This window comes from Pan troglodytes, chromosome 16, assembly GCF_028858775.2.
Source record: "Pan troglodytes isolate AG18354 chromosome 16, NHGRI_mPanTro3-v2.0_pri, whole genome shotgun sequence".
Classification (NCBI taxonomy): Eukaryota; Metazoa; Chordata; class Mammalia; order Primates; family Hominidae; genus Pan; species Pan troglodytes.
The window spans coordinates 93,173,525-93,193,088 of record NC_072414.2 but is presented as its reverse complement, the minus strand read 5'-3'; the positions used below and the strand labels follow the sequence as shown (position 1 = coordinate 93,193,088).

The window sequence follows — 19,564 nt, the reverse complement described above, 5'->3', positions numbered from 1 at the left end:
GGGTCCAGCAGGTGAGGCGTGAGAGGTACAGCGGCAGGCCCTGAACAGCTCCCAAACCCCACTCAGAGTGGCACCCCGCCTGGTGTACGAGACCCACCCACCCGATGCTCCCAGAGACCAGCGATGGGGAGGGGCGGCATCGGCCAAGGCATACGAGCAGCCTCTGCTCCAGAACAACATAAACCAGACAGAGTCCCGCCCCCGGGGCACAGCTCTTCCACCGGACCTCAGGAAGAGAGGGAGACACCCGCCATGAAGACGGTGGTCCTCAAGAGGCCCCTTGAGGTCCCTACATCTGCCCCCTGCTCAAAACCCTGTGGCCTTGTCGGCTTCACTCTTCCTGACTCTCAAAGGGGGAGCTTCTCCTGCATGAGCTCAGAATTCCCTCCCAGGCTTACGGCTGTGGTTCCGAGGTGTGGAACCAGCCCCAGAGCCCAGGGCCTTGTGCTTGAGCCCTCCAGGCTCCAGAACCTCTGCAAAGGGGTTTTCCCTTGACGCAGCGAGAGGCCCCATCTGAGTCCAGAGCAGACTGCACGGCCTCGATCTGCAACCACAATCGAACTGAAGCAGCTGTGGGGAGGTTTACTTGGGCATTGTGATTATCATAGAGCCCCTGAGATAATCTCCTCCCTGCCTGTAACCCTCTCCGCTGTCAGTCAGTGGCCACCTCACTGCCCCTCTCTGACGTCCCATCAGTTGCTCCCTGGAGACACCTGGCCCAGAGGAGGTGCTATCTAGTCAACTAGTCCAACATCTGACCCAGGTCGACAGGTCCTCCTCGGACCCTGAGCCAACCTGAAGGTTTTCCTCCATGACTCGTGGCCCTTTGCTCAGAACTGTTGTGTCTTCGAGTCTCTCCTCCCTGCCCTATAAACCCTTAGTCTTAGGCATTTGTTTCTCTGTTGTTGAAAACGCCCTGGCTGTACACACCAAACACCTGTCAACACCATTCCCAAAGATCTCTTCTTTCATCTTCCCCCGTCGTCTTCTACAGCGTTCTGTGCAATGGAAGGGCCACAGACGCAAGCCACGCATGCAATTTGAAGTTGCCTAGTAACCATATCTTAAACAGTCAAATGAAACAGGCAAAAATAATTTTAGTAACATATCCTATTCAACCTAATGTGTCTAAAATATTGCCATTTCAACATGTATCCGTACAAAAACTAAATGAGCTGTTTTATATTTTTTATATGAAGACTTTGGCACTGTATTTCCAGGTGTTCAGGGAGCAGAGGTGGGCCTAGGCCTGTTGGAAACAGGGCCCATCATCGTGGCACGGCCAGTGGGCAGGTGTGCTCCCTCTGAGATCATCTCATGCCTCGATGTCCCCGTCTGTGAAATGGGGAGGGCGATGCCCACCTCCTGGGAGTGGGTGAGGACGGCCCAGCTCACAGAACCTGGGAAATGGCAGCTGTGGTGGTGGCCTGGGGGCTCCTGAATGGTACCCCTGATCTCACAAGGCCCTGAGGCAGGCCTGGGGCATGGTGTTCTGCCAGCCATCCCTGATACCTGCTTCTTTTCCTGTGTCTCTCAGGGCCAGGCAGAGAAGAGTGCATTCACTGTGCGAAAAACTTCCACTTCCACGACTGGAAGTGTGTGCCAGCCTGTGGTGAGGGGTTCTACCCAGAGGAGATGCCGGGCTTGCCCCACAAAGTGTGTCGAAGGTACGGTCCTCCTGGCGGGGAACGGCAGGCAGCTGTGTCCAGCAAAGGAGTGCCTGGAGGGCAGAGTCTGGCAGCTTCCCCAGGGGCCGGGGAGGGCATGTTGCATCACCCCACTGTGGACAGGAGCCCATTTACAGAGCTGCTGAGGGGCCTTCGTCCCTTTGTTCACTGGATGCATATTTGTTGGGTCCCTGCTGTGGGCAGACACCGTGCAGCAACGGGATAAGATGGGAAGCAGAATAGCAAGGTGCTCACACCCCATTGGTGGACTACGCGGGACGTCCCTGCCCATGTCGCGCTCAGCATGCATCCTTTGCACTGTCGATAATCAGAGAAACCATGTTTTGGGTTAAAAAAAAATTTTTTTTGGAGACACACTCTCACTCTGTCGACCAGGCTGGAGTGCACTGGTGTGACCTCAGCTCACTGCAACCTCTGCCTCTGGGATTCAAGCAATTCTCATGCCTCAGCCTCCCGAGTAGCTGGGACTACAGGCGTGCACCACAATGCCCAGCTAATTTTTGTTTTTGTTTTCGTTTTTTTTGAGATGGAGTCTCGCTCTGTCGCCCAGGCCGGAATGCAGTGGGGCGATCTCGGCTCATTGCAAGCTCCGCCTCCTGGATTGACACCATTCTCCTGCCTCAACCTCCCGAGTAGCTGGGACTACAGGCACCCGCCACCACTCCCCACTAATTGTTTGTATTTTTAATAGAGACGGGGTTTCACCATGTTGGCCAGGCTGGTCTCGAACTCCTGGCCTCAAGTGATCCACCCACCTCAGCCTCCCGAAGTGCTGGGATTACGGGTGTGAGCCACCACGCCTGGCCTAAAATACTTTTTTTAGTTAGATACTTCAGAGAAATTTAAAAGATCCTGACAATTTCCTCATTCTAAAGCTGTTTTCTGCACAGTCCATGCACATCTATTTTACCCTTCCTGTCCTGCTTTTGTGCTTCCTCCCATGTGTCCGTCCACAGAGTCACCATTCTTATTTGATGGCCCTGGACCCTTCTGTTGTTGGACATGAGCTGTTAAAGGAGGAGCTGTTTGCTCTGGTCTCTTCTTTTCTGGCTGAATATTGCCCTATGTTGGGAGATCATGAACTCAGGACCCAGAACAGGGCAGGGCAACCTGTCCTATTCAGGGTGGGAGCAACATTGAGGAGTTTGAAGGGACCTGTGAGGGTGTGACGATGGGGTGGGCTCTGAGGGTGTGATGATGGGGTGGGCTGTGGGGGGTTATGATGGGGTGGGCTGTGAGGGTGTGATGATGGGGTGAGCTGTGAGGGGTGATGATGGGGTGAGCTGTGAGGGTGTGACGATGGGGTGAGCTGTGAGGGTGTGATGATGGGGTGAGCTGTGAGGAGTGAGGATGGGGTGGACTGTGAGGGTGTGACGATGGGGTGAGCTGTGAGGGTGTGACGATGGGGTGAGCTGTGAGAGTGTGATGATGGGGTGGACTGTGAGGGTGTGATGATGGGGTGAGCTGTGAGGGTGTGATGATGGGGGTGAGCTGTGAGGGGTGATGATGGGGTGGACTGTGAGGGTGTGATGATGGGGTGGGCTCTGAGGGTGTGATGATGGGGTTGGCTGTGAGGGTGTGATGATGGGGTGGGCTCTGAGAGTGTGATGATGGGGTGGGCTGTGAGGGTGTGATGATGGGGTGAGCTGTGAGGGGTGATGATGGGGTGAGCTGTGAGGGTGTGACGATGGGGTGAGCTGTGAGGGTGTGATGATGGGGTGAGCTGTGAGGAGTGAGGATGGGGTGGACTGTGAGGGTGTGACGATGGGGTGAGCTGTGAGGGTGTGACGATGGGGTGAGCTGTGAGAGTGTGATGATGGGGTGGACTGTGAGGGTGTGATGATGGGGTGAGCTGTGAGGGTGTGATGATGGGGTGAGCTCTGAGGGTGTGATGATGGGGTGGACTGTGAGGGTGTGATGATGGGTTGAGCTGTGAGGGTGTGATGATGGGGGTGAGCTGTGAGGGGTGATGATGGGGTGGACTGTGAGGGTGTGATGATGGGGTGGGCTCTGAGGGTGTGATGATGGCGTTGGCTGTGAGGGTGTGATGATGGGGTGGGCTCTGAGAGTGTGATGATGGGGTGGACTGTGAGGGTGTGATGATGGGGTGAGCTGTGAGGGGTGATGATGGGGTGAGCTGTGAGGGTGTGACGATGGGGTGGACTGTGAGGGTGTGATGATGGGGTGAGCTGTGAGGGTGTGACGATGGGGTGAGCTGTGAGGGTGTGACGATGGGGTGAGCTGTGAGGGTGTGACGATGGGGTGGACTGTGAGGGTGTGATGATGGGGTGGACTGTGAGGGTGTGATGATGGGGTGGGCTGTGAGGGTGTGATGATGGGGTGAGCTGTGAGGGTGTGATGATGGGGTGAGCTGTGAGGGGTGATGATGGGTTGAGCTGTGAGGGTGTGATGATGGGGGTGAGCTGTGAGGGGTGATGATGGGGTGGACTGTGAGGGTGTGATGATGGGGTGGGCTCTGAGGGTGTGATGATGGGGTTGGCTGTGAGGGTGTGATGATGGGGTGGGCTCTGAGAGTGTGATGATGGGGTGGACTGTGAGGGTGTGATGATGGGGTGAGCTGTGAGGGGTGATGATGGGGTGAGCTGTGAGGGTGTGACGATGGGGTGGACTGTGAGGGTGTGATGATGGGGTGAGCTGTGAGGGTGTGACGATGGGGTGAGCTGTGAGGGTGTGACGATGGGGTGAGCTGTGAGGGTGTGACGATGGGGTGAGCTGTGAGGGTGTGACGATGGGGTGGACTGTGAGGGTGTGATGATGGGGTGGACTGTGAGGGTGTGATGATGGGGTGGGCTGTGAGGGTGTGATGATGGGGTGAGCTGTGAGGGTGTGATGATGGGGTAAGCTGTGAGGGTGTGATGATGGGGTGGACTGTGAGGGTGTGATGATGGGGTGAGCTCTGAGGGGTGACGATGGGGTGAGCTGTGAGGGTGTGACGATGGGGTGAGCTGTGAGGGTGTGATGATGGGGTGGACTGTGAGGTTGTGATGATGGGGTGAGCTCTGAGGGGTGACGATGCGGTGAGCTGTGACGGTGTGATGATGGGGTGAGCTGTGAGGGTGTGATGATGGGGTGGGCTGTGAGGGGTGACGATGGGCTGAGCTGTGAGGGTGTGACGATGGGGTGAGCTGTGAGGGTGTGACGATGGGGTGGACTGTGAGGTTGTGATGATGGGGTGAGCTGTGAGGGTGTGATGATGGGGTGAGCTGTGAGGGTGTGATGATGGGGTGAGCTGTGAGGGGTGATGATGGGGTGAGCTGTGAGGGGTGATGATGGGGTGAGCTGTGACGGTGTGACGATGGGGTGGACTGTGAGGGTGTGATGATGGGGTGAGCTGTGAGGGTGTGATGATGGGGTGGGCTGTGAGGGTGTGATGATGGGGTGAGCTCTGAGGGGTGATGGGGTGAGCTCTGAGGGGTGATGATGGGGTGAGCTGTGAGGGGTGATGATGGGGTGAGCTGTGAGGGTGTGACGGGGTGAGCTGTGAGGGTGTGACGATGAGGTGGACTGTGAGGGTGTGGTGATGGGGGTGAGCTCTGAGGGGTGATGATGGGGTGAGCTGTGAGGGGTGATGATGGGGTGAGCTGTGAGGGTGTGATGATGGGGTGAGCTGTGAGGGTGTGACGATGGGGTGGACCATGAGGGTGTGATGATGGGGTGGGCTGTGAGGGTGTGATGATGGGGTGAGCTCTGAGGGTGTGATGATGGGGTGGGCTGTGAGGGGTGATGATGGGGTGAGCTGTGAGGGTGTGACGATGGGGTGAGCTGTGAGGGTGTGATGATGGGGTGAGCTGTGAGGAGTGAGGATGGGGTGGACTGTGAGGGTGTGACGATGGGGTGAGCTGTGAGGGTGTGATGATGGGGTGAGCTGTGAGGGTGTGACGATGGGATGGACTGTGAGGTTGTGATGATGGGGTGAGCTGTGAGGGTGTGATGATGGGGTGGGCTGTGAGGGTGTGATGATGGGGTGAGCTCTGAGGGTTGATGGGGTGAGCTCTGAGGGGTGATGATGGGGTGAGCTGTGAGGGGTGATGATGGGGTGAGCTGTGAGGGTGTGATGATGGGTTGAGCTGTGAGGGTGTGATGATGGGGTGGACTGTGAGGGTGTGATGATGGGGTGAGCTCTGAGTGGTGACGATGGGGTGAGCTGTGAGGGTGTGACGATGGGGTGAGCTGTGAGGGTGTGACGATGGGGTGGACTGTGAGGTTATGATGGGGTGAGCTCTGAGGGGTGACGATGGGGTGAGCTGTGAGGGTGTGATGATGGGGTGAGCTGTGAGGGTGTGATGATGGGGTGGGCTGTGAGGGGTGACGATGGGGTGAGCTGTGAGGGTGTGACGATGGGGTGAGCTGTGAGGGTGTGACGATGGGGTGGACTGTGAGGTTGTGATGATGGGGTGAGCTGTGAGGGTGTGATGATGGGGTGAGCTGTGAGGGTGTGATGATGGGGTGAGCTGTGAGGGGTGATGATGGGGTGAGCTGTGAGGGGTGATGATGGGGTGAGCTGTGACGGTGTGACGATGGGGTGGACTGTGAGGGTGTGATGATGGGGTGAGCTGTGAGGGTGTGATGATGGGGTGGGCTGTGAGGGTGTGATGATGGGGTGAGCTCTGAGGGGTGATGGGGTGAGCTCTGAGGGGTGATGATGGGGTGAGCTGTGAGGGGTGATGATGGGGTGAGCTGTGAGGGTGTGACGATGGGGTGAGCTGTGAGGGTGTGACGATGAGATGGACTGTGAGGGTGTGGTGATGGGGGTGAGCTCTGAGGGGTGATGATGGGGTGAGCTGTGAGGGGTGATGATGGGGTGAGCTGTGAGGGTGTGATGATGGGGTGAGCTGTGAGGGTGTGACGATGGGGTGGACTATGAGGGTGTGATGATGGGGTGGGCTGTGAGGGTGTGATGATGGGGTGAGCTCTGAGGGTGTGATGATGGGGTGGGCTGTGAGGGGTGATGATGGGGTGACCTGTGAGGGTGTGACGATGGGGTGAGCTGTGAGGGTGTGATGATGGGGTGAGCTGTGAGGAGTGAGGATGGGGTGGACTGTGAGGGTGTGACGATGGGGTGAGCTGTGAGGGTGTGACGATGGGGTGAGCTGTGAGGGTGTGACGATGAGGTGGACTGTGAGGGTGTGATGATGGGGTGAGCTGTGAGGGTGTGATGATGGGGGTGAGCTGTGAGGGGTGATGATGGGGTGGGCTGTGAGGGTGTGACGATGGGGTGGGCTGTGAGGGTGTGACGATGGGGTAGACTGTGAGGGTGTGATGATGGGGTGGGCTGTGAGGGTGTGATGATGGGGTGAGCTGTGAGGGGTGATGATGGGGTGAGCTGTGAGGGTGTGATGATGGGGTGAGCTCTGAGGGTGTGATGATGGGGTGGACTGTGAGGGTGTGATGATGGGGTGAGCTGTGAGGGTGTGATGATGGGGTGGGCTGTGAGGGTGTGACGATGGGGTGAGCTGTGAGGGTGTGACGATGGGGTGGACTGAGAGGGTGTGATGATGGGGTGGGCTGTGAGGGTGTGATGATGGGGTGAGCTGTGAGGGTGTGATGATGGGGTGGACTGTGAGGGTGTGATGATGGGGTGGGCTGTGAGGGTGTGATGATGGGGTGGGCTGTGAGGGTGTGATCATGGGGTGAGCTCTGAGGGTGTGATGATGAGGTGGACTGTGAGGGTGTGATGATGGGTTGAGCTGTGAGGGTGTGATGATGGGGGTGAGCTGTGAGGGGTGATGATGGGGTGGACTGTGAGGGTGTGATGATGGGGTGGGCTCTGAGGGTGTGATGATGGGGTGGGCTCTGAGAGTGTGATGATGGGGTGGACTGTGAGGGTGTGATGATGGGGTGAGCTGTGAGGGGTGATGATGGGGTGAGCTGTGAGGGTGTGACGATGGGGTGGACTGTGAGGGTGTGATGATGGGGTGAGCTGTGAGGGTGTGATGATGGGGTGAGCTGTGAGGGTGTGATGATGGGGTGAGCTGTGAGGGTGTGACGATGGGGTGGACTGTGAGGGTGTGATGATGGGGTGGGCTGTGAGGGTGTGATGATGGGGTGGACTGTGAGGGTGTGATGATGGGGTGAGCTGTGAGGGTGTGATGATGGGGTGGGCTGTGAGGGTGTGATGATGGGGTGAGCTCTGAGGGGTGACGATGGGTGAGCTGTGAGGGTGTGACGATGGGGTGAGCTGTGAGGGTGTGACGATGGGATGGACTGTGAGGTTGTGATGATGGGGTGAGCTGTGAGGGTGTGATGTTGGGGTGAGCTGTGAGGGTGTGATGATGGGGTGAGCTGTGAGGGGTGATGATGGGGTGAGCTGTGAGGTGTGATGATGGGGTGAGCTGTGACGGTGTGACGATGGGGTGGACTGTGAGGGTGTGATGATGGGGTGAGCTGTGAGGGTGTGATGATGGGGTGGGCTGTGAGGGTGTGATGATGGGGTGAGCTCTGAGGGTTGATGGGGTGAGCTGTGAGGGGTGATGATGGGGTGACCTGTGAGGGGTGATGATGGGGTGAGCTGTGAGGGTGTGACGATGGGGTGAGCTGTGAGGGTGTGACGATGAGGCGGACTGTGAGGGTGTGGTGATGGGGGTGAGCTCTGATGGGTGATGATGGGGTGAGCTGTGAGGGGTGATGATGGGGTGAGCTGTGAGGGTGTGATGATGGGGTGAGCTGTGAGGGTGTGACGATGGGGTGGACTATGAGGTTGTGATGATGGGGTGGACTTTGAAGGTGTGATGATGGGGTGAGCTGTGAGGGCGTGATGATGGGGTGAGCTGTGAGGGCGTGACGATGGGGTGGGCTGTGAGGGTGTGACGATGGGGTGAGCTGTGCAGGTGTGATGATGGGTTGAGCTGTGAGGGTGTGATGATGGGGGTGAGCTGTGAGGGTGTGATGATGGGGTGAGCTGTGAGGGTGTGATGATGGGGTGGACTATGAGGGTGTGATGATGGGGTGGACTTTGAAGGTGTGATGATGGGGTGAGCTGTGAGGGCGTGATGATGGGGTGAGCTGTGTGGGTGTGATGATGGGGTGGACTGTGAGGGTGTGACGATGGGGTGAGCTGTGAGGGTGTGATGATAGGGTGAGCTGTGCGGGTGTGATGATGGGGTGGGCTGTAAGGGAAGTACCAGGTGTTAGCCTGCTTTCACAGTGCTAAAAAGCAATACCTGAGGTTGGGTGATTTATGAAGAAAAGAGGTTGAATTTGTTCACAGTTCTGTAGGCTTCATAGGAAACGTGGTGCCTGCATCTGCCCGGCGTCTTCACTCCTGATGGAAGGTGAAGCAAGGGCAGCACATCACATGGCAATAGCAGGAGCAAGAGAGGGAAGGAGGCCGGGCACAGTGGCTCACGCCTGTAATCCCAGCACTTGGGAGGCCAAGGTGGGAAGATCACCTGAGGCCAGGAGTTCAAGACCAGCCTGGCCAACATGGCAAAACCCCTTCTCTACTAAAAAAAAAAAAAAAAAAAAAAAAAAATGCAAAAATTAGTTGGACGTGGTAGTGTGTGCCTGTAATCCCAGTCTTACAGGAGGCTGAGGCAGGAGAATCGCTTGAACCAAGGAGGCGGAGGTTGCAGTGAGCCATGATCGCGCCGTGCACTCCAGCATGAGCGACAGAGCGAGACTCCATCTCAAAAGAAAAAAAAAAGTCAGGAGTTGCCACACACCTTTAAAGAAGCAGCTCTCACATGAACTCACTCATCAGCAAGGGGATGGTGTGAGGCCATGTATGAGGGATCCACCCCGTGATCAAAACACCTCCCACCAGGCCCCACCTCCAACACTGGGGATCACATCTCATCATGACACTTGGAGGGGACAAATGTTCAAACCATATCGGGGGGCTTCCGTCTGAAAAAGACTGAAAATGAGGGAGCCCTCAAAGGCTTGTGTCAGAGCAGGGGAGGGGTGCCCGTGGCTGGCTGCCAGCTGGGAACTGATTCACCACACAGTGGGGTCTGCCTCCCAGGCTGTGTGTAAGAACCACTGTGGGTTGTAACCTATTCCCCTAGAAACAAAGCCCTACAGTGAGCCCATGAGGGACCACCGAGCCCTTGCACTTGTCTGACCCACAGCAGAGGGACCTGGTGGCAGTTACGTATCTCTGCAAGCATCAGCCCCTTCTGCTGAGTTGCTGTAATGGAGGAAACTTGCCACCTGCTTGCAAGGTGCAGCCTTGCTGAGTCACGCACAGGGCCCTGGGCACAGTTGTCTGAAGTTAAACCCTTCATGGTAACCAGTCAGCTGGTTCTCAGATAATTAAATATAGCAATCCAGGGAGAACTTGGAATTAAACAGTGATAATCACTTTCATTTGTCAAATGCCCTGGATTTCAGGGCATGCTGATCATGCCCACAGCTGTGCAACTGGACCCCCTGCAGGCAGCCCCACCGCAAACCTCTCTTTGGGCAGTGGAGGCAGCAGGCGGGCAGCCGCACCGCAAACCTCTCTTTGGGCAGTGGAGGACAGGAGTTTCCTGGGTACTTGTTCCCAGGTGAGGGGCAGCTTTCAGCCCTGCAGAGGCTGACAGTGCTGCGGCTGACACACCGGGTCTTGGAGAAGCACCCCCCAGGAAGAGCGTCAGTGTGGACGCCTCCCAAAGGAAGCAAGGCCTTGGTCCGATTGGTTCTGCGGGGTCTCTCCCCACTTGGACAGCCTGAGCTGAGAACCACAGGCATCCTCCAGGCCCCAGAATGCTGGTGGACGCCGTGGCCGTCCGCTGCTGCTGTGCCAGGCAGCTCCGAGGGAGCATGTGGCCAGACGGGCTGCATTGGAACATGCAGGTCAGGACGCAGGCCTGCTGGGTTGGCAACTGCAGGTGGAAGCCGAGGCCCGACGCTGAGCACGATAAGTTCCCTAAGAGAGGGGCCGGGGCCCGACGCTGAGAACAATGCACGATAAGTTCCCTAAGAGAGGGGCCGGGGCCCGACGCTGAGAACAACGCACGATAAGTTCCCTAAGAGAGGGGCCGGGGCCCGACGCTGAGAACAACGCACGATAAGTTCCCTAAGAGAGGCGCCGGACACCCTCAAGACATAGTGAGAGGACCCAGGAAGAGCCAGCCTGGACAACTTGGAAGAAAAACAGGCCTCTGTGGAGTGCTTGCCAGCGGGGGAGACAAACTCCTCATGCCCTGGCCCTGCCTCCACTTGCCCCCAGGCTCAGCGGGGGCAGAGACTCCCAGGGGCGCAGCTTGAAGGGGCACGCCTTCTGCCAATGCGCATGCTGCATCCAGGCTGGAGCATGAAAGCATCAGTCTTCTGCATCCCACTCCTGAACAGGCAGGAGGATGATGGGAGTGGCCTCTGCAAGGGAGCAGGGACAGAGGGCTGCATCCGGCATCCCTGTCCTTCCAGAATGTGGCAGGGCAAAGCGGCCATGGTGTTTGGGGGAAAAGTAGGTACCATAGATGGTTGCAGAACCAGAAGCATCTTAAAAGCCACTCTGCCCAAAGCTGGTGCTGCCCACGAGGACCCGCTGCTGGGCACGGTAATCCTGACGGAAAGCAGGAGCTACACAGGGTCTCCCAGGGAGAGCCGTCTGCACTGGCCTAACGGGGACGGGAGCATCACCCATCTCCCTGAGCAGCATGGTGATGGATTATTTCCCCAGACCTCCAGAGGAGAGCCCAGCCTGGCCACCACCTTGCCCTGAACCTCGTGAGACCCTAGGTGGAGAGCCCAGCTGCACCTGCCTGGACTTCTGCCCGCATAACGGGGAGCCGCTGAGTGGGTGTTATTTTAAGCTGCTGAGTGTGTGGCAACCTGGTTAGAGCAATGGAAAACCGAGGCCCCTGCCATCCTGCTGAGCTCGGTGAGGTTGTATTTGAAGAAGCAAGCAAGCCGTAACCTCCTGGCTGTCCACCGCAGCCCACTCCTCACCACAGTTCTTCATTGATGAAGCAGCCCTCAGCCATGGCCTGGGGGCACTGGGCCCCTGGGTCCTCCAGACCACTGACATCTCTTTAAATGACTCAGCTCGGCCCTGGTTCTCGTCTCACCAGTGGCATTGTCTGTAAGAGAAATCAGAGGGTCTGTGGGGAAAGTCATAACCTGTACTGGGGCATCAGGGTTTGGTGGCTGGGCCACCAGAATGTGCAAGGGCAGGTGTGGGGAGGGGGCAGCATGATGGGGGCAGACCCATGGGGCTTCCCACAAGTGCACAACCCCCTCTGGCAAGTCCTGTAACCCCGTCCTTTCCTCTGGGGCGGCCTGGATGGGAATATTAGAAAGGCTCGTGGGTTCGAGTTTGCCTGTGGGGTTTACACATTAACAATCACAGACCAAGGGCTTGAGCTCTAGGCTCAGCATCCTCAGACACACTAGGAATAAAACCCACCTCCCACCCAGGCTGAAGCGATGCTGCACCTGGGGCTCCAGAGCAGCGGAGTCCGTGGTGAGACCAGACCCCATCAGAGGGCTGCTCTGCAAAGAGCCCCATGAGGAGGCCTGGTGTCTGAGCATGGGAGGCTTCACACAGCAGGGAGGGGACATCTATATAAAGCAAAGAACTGCCCCCCAGGGAGGCCCAGGCATGAGCACAACAAAGCTCCAAGCCCTGCCTATGGGGCCTGTTCCACCCTTAACTGGCAACAATGGGGAGGTGGGCAGCTGATGCGAGCACTGTGGAGACCGAGTCACCGGGCTCTGGACTCAGGACAGGCAGCAGCATAGCCGGGGTGCACTCACGGCCCCAGGATGGGAAACGTGCTGCTTCAAGCACTCGGCCCGCATCGGCAAGTGCTTTCTGTAGAGGGCATAATGGTCAGTCGTTCAGGCTTTTGGGGCCACACTGCCTCTGTCACAGCTACTCAGCTCAGCCACTGCTACACAAAAGATTGTCAATGAATGAGTGACTGTGGTCCCGGATAAATGCTGGATGTGGCCCTTGGGCTGTAGTGCACCAACCGTCCCCTGAGGTCACGTTTACCCTGCGTTAGAAATAGCCCTGGCCGGGGTCCCTCTCTGCGCAGGCTGGGCCAGGACCGTCCGAGAGGGGCAGGAATTGTGGGGCATCTCTCCCACTCCCCGAGGGTAAGCAGGCATGGCCACATATAGGTGACAGCAGCCTTCTGGTCAGCTCGAGTCAGGTGTGTCACATCCCTGGGTGGAGTCTGGCCTGGACCCCAAGCCTACAGCCATTGCAGCCCGGCAGCCACTGGAGAGAGAAGACTGACACAGCTCTGGGAGCCGTGTTGTGGGGTGGGGGCTGGGTGCCAGGGCCCAGGAGGGTGTCCAGGTGAGCTGCAGGAAGCCTCGGAGGCCTGGCCCCTGATCCTGGACTTGCTCCTGCCAACTGGCCATGGCTGTCTCTGCCCTCCCAGGGCAATAGTGAGGTCAGACAGGAGAAAAGACATGCAGACACTCAGCCCCTGTGTCAGGGAATGGTGGGCGACACAGCCTCTCCACAGAGGACCGAGGCTGAGGGGGTGGGAAGGAGGTGCAGGGAGGTGAGGGTTCTGGGAAGGGAGCCCGGAGTGGTGGAGCCTCTTCCCCAGACTTCAGCAGGAACGGTATCTTCCCACAGGTGTGATGAGAACTGCTTGAGCTGTGCAGGCTCCAGCAGGAACTGTAGCAGGTGTAAGACGGGCTTCACACAGCTGGGGACCTCCTGCATCACCAACCACACGTGCAGCAACGGTGAGCAGCAGCAGGGTTACCCTGGGGCTGCCTGTGGAGGAGCTCAGCTGGCCAGCTCGTGCTCCAAAGAGAAAAGCAAAGCCACACAGGCATGGCGGCTCCACAGACAGGCGTTCGTGCCCCTGATCCGATTGACTGTCTGGGATTCCTCTAGCTGATATGGAAGACAGCTGCCCTGTCTCCCAACTTCCCTCTAGGCCTCTCACACATCGATCAGAGAGGCATCCCAGCCACTGCTGATCTGTTTATTGAGTGACTCCTAAAAATGATTTTGTCCTTGTGCTGGTCCCACTGCCATGCCATAGGCCGCCGGTGGCCCGGATGTGATGACATACCATAAAAGAAGCCTGACCTGGGGGGTCAAAGGCAGGAAGCCTGGAGGGTCTCTGCCTCAGGACGAGGGGAACAGAGCCCAGAGTAGAGCACACACTCAGCAGCAGCAATCCCAGCTCCGCAGGGATCCAGCATGGACCTGCATCTGTGCTGCAGGAGAGCCCTGGCTCTGCAGTGGGATGGGGGACAAGGACAAGTTGTAAAAACAGAAACTTAAAAGGGCACCAAAGCTAAGTGCCCAGTTTGGGAATTCCAGGCACCAAGGAGGGTTGGCAGGACTCGAGCCTGGAGGTGCAGTGCAGGAGCTATTACAGACACACGGGCAGGGAAGGGGGCTCTGGCCCAGCAAGCAGCAGGGTGGAGCCACATTCTGACAGCCAGGAGAGGAAGGCTCTCTGCTCCAGTGTCCAGGGTCAGGGCAGGTGGTCCTTGGGTATGAAGCTGGCACTGGCCCTGTCCTGGCAGAGCATGGAGCTTGTGGAGGGCCCTGGGATGCCTCCTTGCCTTGTTACTGGTTATTGTTTTTGGGGGGTGGCGGGAGGGTTGTCTAATTATGTCCCTTCAAAGGCCCAGAAACTCCTTTAGGAAGTCACCTGCCCAGGTTATGTATCTAGCCCAAAAAAGTGTGGTTGCCACTGGAGGGCCTCCCAGGTCCACGGATGATGCATCCTCAAAGGCCTCTTCCCCTTGCTGCAGCGGCGTCCTCAGCAAGTCCTGTCCACGGCGGCTCCCTTCCCCCCATCCCCACTCCTCCCCGTCCGCCCCCTCCACCCTGGAAGCAGCTTCCATTCCCTCCTGCCTCCAGGCCTGTCCTCCGGCCTCCCCTACAGTCTTCCTCCTAAGCTCCACTGCCAGTAGTTGTCCAGAAAGACAGGTGCACATGTGCCCCACAGGCCCAGGCTGGGTGTTCTCCCGAGATCCCTCCCACACCACCCCCACATCCCGCTCATGAATCCCCTTGTCACTGAGACTCAGCAAGAGCCCCATATACCAGTGCCCTCCCGCCACACAGGGCTCCCAGAGTCAAGTGCATTGCAGGAGAGGGGCTTCAAGGGCTGCCATCCTGCTGCCCACCTCTGTCTGTGTCCCTCTTGCCCAGGGCACCACTGATGCCCAGCATATGTGGAATGATTGAAACAATATTTTTTTATTTTTATTTATTTATTTATTTTTGAGACGGAGTTTTGTTCTTCTTGCCCAGGCTGGAGTGCAGTGGCATGATCTCAGCTCACTGCAACCTCCGCCTCCCGGGTTCAGGTGGTTCTCCTGCTTTAGCCTCCCGAGTAGCTTGGATTACAGGCGCCCACCACCATGCCCAGCTAATTTTTATATTATTAGTAGAGACGGGGTTTCACCATGTTGGTTAGACTGGTCTCAAGCTCCTGACCTGAGGTGATCCACCCGCCTCGGCCTCCCAAAGTGCTGGGATTACAGGCATGAGGCACCGCGCCCGGCCTTGAAACAATCTTTACAGGCACCGAAGACTGACCTTTCCCTCTTTTGCCTTTCCTGATGCGGGGCCCCAGCTGACGAGACATTCTGCGAGATGGTGAAGTCCAACCGGCTGTGCGAACGGAAGCTCTTCATTCAGTTCTGCTGCCGCACGTGCCTCCTGGCCGGGTAAGGGTGTCTAGCTGCCCACAGAGGGCAGGCACTCCCATCCATCCATCCGTCCGTCCACTTTCCTCCAGACTGTCGGCCAGAGTCTGTTTCAGGAGCGGCGCCCTGCACCTGACAGCTTTATCTCGCCAGGAGCAGCATCTCTGGGCACCCAAGCCAGGTGGGTGGTGGCTCTTAAGGAGGTGTTCCTACAATGGTGACATCCTCTCAAATGCTGCTTGTTGGCTCCAGTCTTCTGACAAACTGTAACAGGAACAAAATGAATTCTGGGAATCCACAGCTCTGGCTTTGGAGCAGCTTCTGGGACCATAAGTTTACTGAATCTTCAAGACCAAAGCAGAAAAGAAAGGCGCTTGGCATCACACATCACTCTTCTCCCCGTGCTTTTCTGCGGCTGTGTAGTAAATCTCCCCGGCCCAGCTGGCAAACCCTGGGCCATCCTCACATGTGACAAAGGGCCAGCAGTCTACCTGCTCGTTGCCTGCCACTGAGCAGTCTGGGCACGGTTTGGTCAGACTATAAATAAGATAGGTTTGAGGGCATAAAATGTATGACCACTGGGGCCGGAGTATCTATTTCTACATAGTCAGCTACTTCTGAAACTGCAGCAGTGGCTTAGAAAGTCCAATTCCAAAGCCAGACCAGAAGATTCTATCCCCGCAGCATTCTCCTTTGAGCAAGCCGAGCTCTCCTTGTTACCGTGTTCTGTCTGTGTCTTCAGGAGTCTCATGGCCTGAACGACCACCTCGACCTGATGCAGAGCCTTCTGAGGAGGGGCAACAGGAGGCATTCTGTGGCCAGCCAAAAGGTACCCCGATGGCCAAGCAATTCCTCTGAACAAAATGTAAAGCCAGCCATGCATTGTTAATCATCCATCACTTCCCATTTTATGGAATTGCTTTTAAAATACATTTGGCCTCTGCCCTTCAGAAGACTCGTTTTTAAGGTGAAAGCTCCTGTGTCTGTGTATATTACGAGCCTACATGACACAGTTGGATTTATTCTGCCAAACCTGTGTAGGCATTTTATAAGCTACATGTTCTAATTTTTACCGATGTTAATTATTTTGACAAATATTTCATATATTTTCATTGAAATGCACAGATCTGCTTGATCAATTCCCTTGAATAGGGAAGTAACATTTGCCTTAAATTTTTTCGACCTCATCTTTCTCCATATTGTCCCGCTCCCCTGTTTGACGACAGTGCATTTGCCTTGTCACCTGTGAGCTGGAGAGAACCCAGATGTTGTTTATTGAATCTACAACTCTGAAAGAGAAATCAATGAAGCAAGTACAATGTTAACCCTAAATTAATAAAAGAGTTAACATCCCATGGCACAGGAGCCTGTATTTCTTTCCACGGCACACAAAATGAAACATGAGTGCTGACCAAGTGTTAAGTGGACGTTACTTTAACTGTGGTTTCAGATCTGTTTGATGTCATTACGTGGAAGGTCTTCTTTTGAGCTTTAGCAAATGTTGATGTAAGGAAGCAATGGAGGAAATCCCAGATCCCAACCCCAGAATGTCATTGGGCAAAGAGACCCTCCTCAGACCACGTTAGCCTCACTGGGAGGAGGTTCTAGAGCCTCTCCAGATGTAGGGGCCCCTTCCATCTGTCACGGGGGAGCTCCCCACAGCCCAGACTGCCAGCCTCTTCACCGGTTGCTGCCAAGTGTGAGTGAATTAGGTTACAGCTCGTCTTCTACGCAGTGGCTGAAATCCCTGAACCCATGGCTTATGCACTCCTTGGGATGTTTACCATGGCCTCTCTGTGAGGTCAGAAGCTTGTACTTGCTAGGAATCCTTTGGCTGCAAGTAAAGGAAACGCACCAACTAGAAATGACTTAGGTGAAAACACGAGTGGGTGAGGGGCGTTGTTCTGAGAATCCAGAGTGGATTCAGAATTTCAGGGGCGGGCGCAGCAGAGCCTTGGGAAAGCTGGAGCCGGCGTTAAATGTCACCTGGACCCTCTCTGTGCGGCAGCACTGCCCTTCTCTCCATGGCCGCCTTCTCCAGTTGATGGGACAAATGACAAGACCTCCAGCATCTTCCAGGTAAAACTGGTACAAATCCAACCCCTCAAGCCAACTTTCTGGGTCTGTTTCTTGGCTCTTCTTTTCCCAGGGACAGGACTTGGTCAGCCTGCCTTACATGGGTACTCTCCCTGTGTCATCAGCTGTGGCTACAAGGACAGGCTTGTGCAGCAGAATGTGGCTGCAGGGAGCTCTGAGCAGAGGAGGGGAGCAGTGTGCAGCTCTCAGAAGGCAGGGCAGGCCACACAGCCCAACAGCTGGCCACCACAAGCACCAATTGACCAGCTCTGAGCAGAGGAGGGGAGCAGTGTGCAGCTCTCAGAAGGCAGGGCAGGCCACACAGCCCAACAGCTGGCCACCACAAGCACCAATTGACCAGCTCTGAGCAGAGGAGGGGAGCAGTGTGCAGCTCTCAGAAGGCAGGGCAGGCCACACAACCCAACAGCTGGCCACCACAAGCACCAATTGACCAGAGTTGTGCGTGTGAGGCAGTGAAGGAATAAGTGTGTTTGGGATGAACATTCAACCCCTTGCCCCGCCCATGAGACCGACACTGAATTAAAACCAGCAACTTGTTAAGTACTGCTGGTGCAAGGCAGCTTTTTAGACCCTAGAGCCCGGATATCAGTAAATCCGAGCTCTTTGCCCACTCAGAGCTTACAGTCTACCATGTTTGCAGCTGAATCAGAAATAAACTCCTGGCCAGGCATGGTGGCTCACACCTGTAATCCCAACATTTTGGGAGGCCGAGGCAGGCGGATCACCTGAGGTCAGGAGTTCGAGACCAGCCTGGCCAACACAGTGAAACCCCATCTCTACTAAAAATACAAAAATTAGCCATGCGTGGTGGTGACACCTGTAATCCCAGCTACTCGGGAGGCTGAGGCAGGAGAATCGCTTGAACCCAGGAGGCGAAGCTGCAGTGAGCCAAGATTGCACCACTGTACTCCAGCCTGGGCAACAAGAGCCAAGCTGCGTCTCAAAAAAAAAAAAAAAAAAGGGAAGAAACTCCCTTTGTCTCCCAAAGGGAGATACAACTACAGGAAAGCCAACCAGGCAGCCTCGTCGAGTGGCTAAGCCAGGCAAGCCCAGCTTGGGGCTGACAAGTCGGGTGGGGAGTTGAGAAGTTGTTCACAAAGTCCTAATGACTAAACTCCACCTTGTTGAAAGAGACCAACTACATATAATGTCTGCTCACAAATGGTCCGACTTTGAGGTTAAAATTGTCTGGACTCTGGCAGGATATGTGTATGGATTTTAAGTGACAGGATCATGGATCACCTCCTCTAAACCTGTCATTTCCCAGACAAGGACACTGAGGCCCACAGAAGTGAGTGCCTTGCCTTGGGCTGCACATTGGCAAAGTTGCTCCCCACCAGGCCCAGGGAAGGAGGCTGGCTGGCTGCAGGAGGGGCGTCGTTCTACAGCTGCCCAAATGCAGCCATGATGCATTTGTTTTAAACTAGCTTTATTTTCAGGGGGTGATGTTTACCTGACCTTATCCCCAAATTCTTTGGCACCTCACAGTGGACCCCATGTGTACATCCCCATCCCTCCCAGGCCACTACTGACTTTGTATCTTGTGACTCTTCAAAGGACTGGTGAGAATTGCACTTTGTACAGAAGACACACCTGAAATGGGAGGGGGGTGGACAGAACTTAAAAAAGTAAAAGGGCCAGCCACAGTGGCTCACACCTGTAATCCTAGCATTCTGAGAGGTTAGAAGCAAGAGGATGGCTTGAGCCCAGGCATTTGCAGCCAGCCTGAGAAATATAGCGAGACCCTGTCTCAATCAATCAATCAAAAACGACAGAGATAGATAGATAGATAGATGATAGATTGATAGATGATAGATAGATAGATAGATAGATAGATAGATAGATAGATAGATAGCAACATGGTCTAAATGAGTCCAGGAGTGGAGTGTCCTTGAACTTGGGGAGACCACCCTCCACTGCATTTGCATTATTGATACTATGGCTGGAGAGGGCCTTTTGCCTAAAAGCTTGGAGTATGTTGGGGCCCCCGAGAGCAGGTGAGGGCCAGAGGTTCAGATCAGAGGATGGAAAGAGGAGGTGGAGAATAGGAAAGAAAAACATTTTAATAAGAACAAGCAGGGGTGATGGAAAGTATACACCAAGGCCATTCTCTAGCATCTTAAGGTTCTGCCCAGCCAGCTGGGAGGCCACTGGGCACTGGCTGCTGGGGGGAAAGGAAGAATCTGCTCCCC

General features: G+C 55.9%; 1 protein-coding gene and 1 pseudogene across 6 annotated transcripts in view; both read left to right on the top strand.

Moving 5' to 3' along the window:
* The window catches only part of PCSK6 (proprotein convertase subtilisin/kexin type 6), a 198,027-nt gene extending 181,392 nt beyond the window's left edge, over positions 1–16,635 (top strand). For 2 of the 6 annotated variants that reach the window (XM_054667237.1, XM_016927557.3), the window contains 3 exons: positions 1,538–1,667; positions 13,231–13,343; positions 15,203–16,635. In XM_054667237.1, the coding sequence (XP_054523212.1) occupies positions 1,538–1,667; positions 13,231–13,343; positions 15,203–15,300 (341 nt within the window). In that variant the 3' untranslated portion in view covers positions 15,301–16,635. Of the gene's footprint in view, positions 1–1,537; positions 1,969–13,230; positions 13,344–15,202 lie in introns of those variants that run through there. The other 4 variants (XM_054667239.1, XM_054667238.1, XM_054667236.2 and 1 more) reach the window with 2 other exon arrangements.
* On the top strand, positions 11,828–12,640 carry LOC107968452 (uncharacterized; annotated as a pseudogene).
* Positions 16,636–19,564: the final 2,929 nt, after the last annotated feature.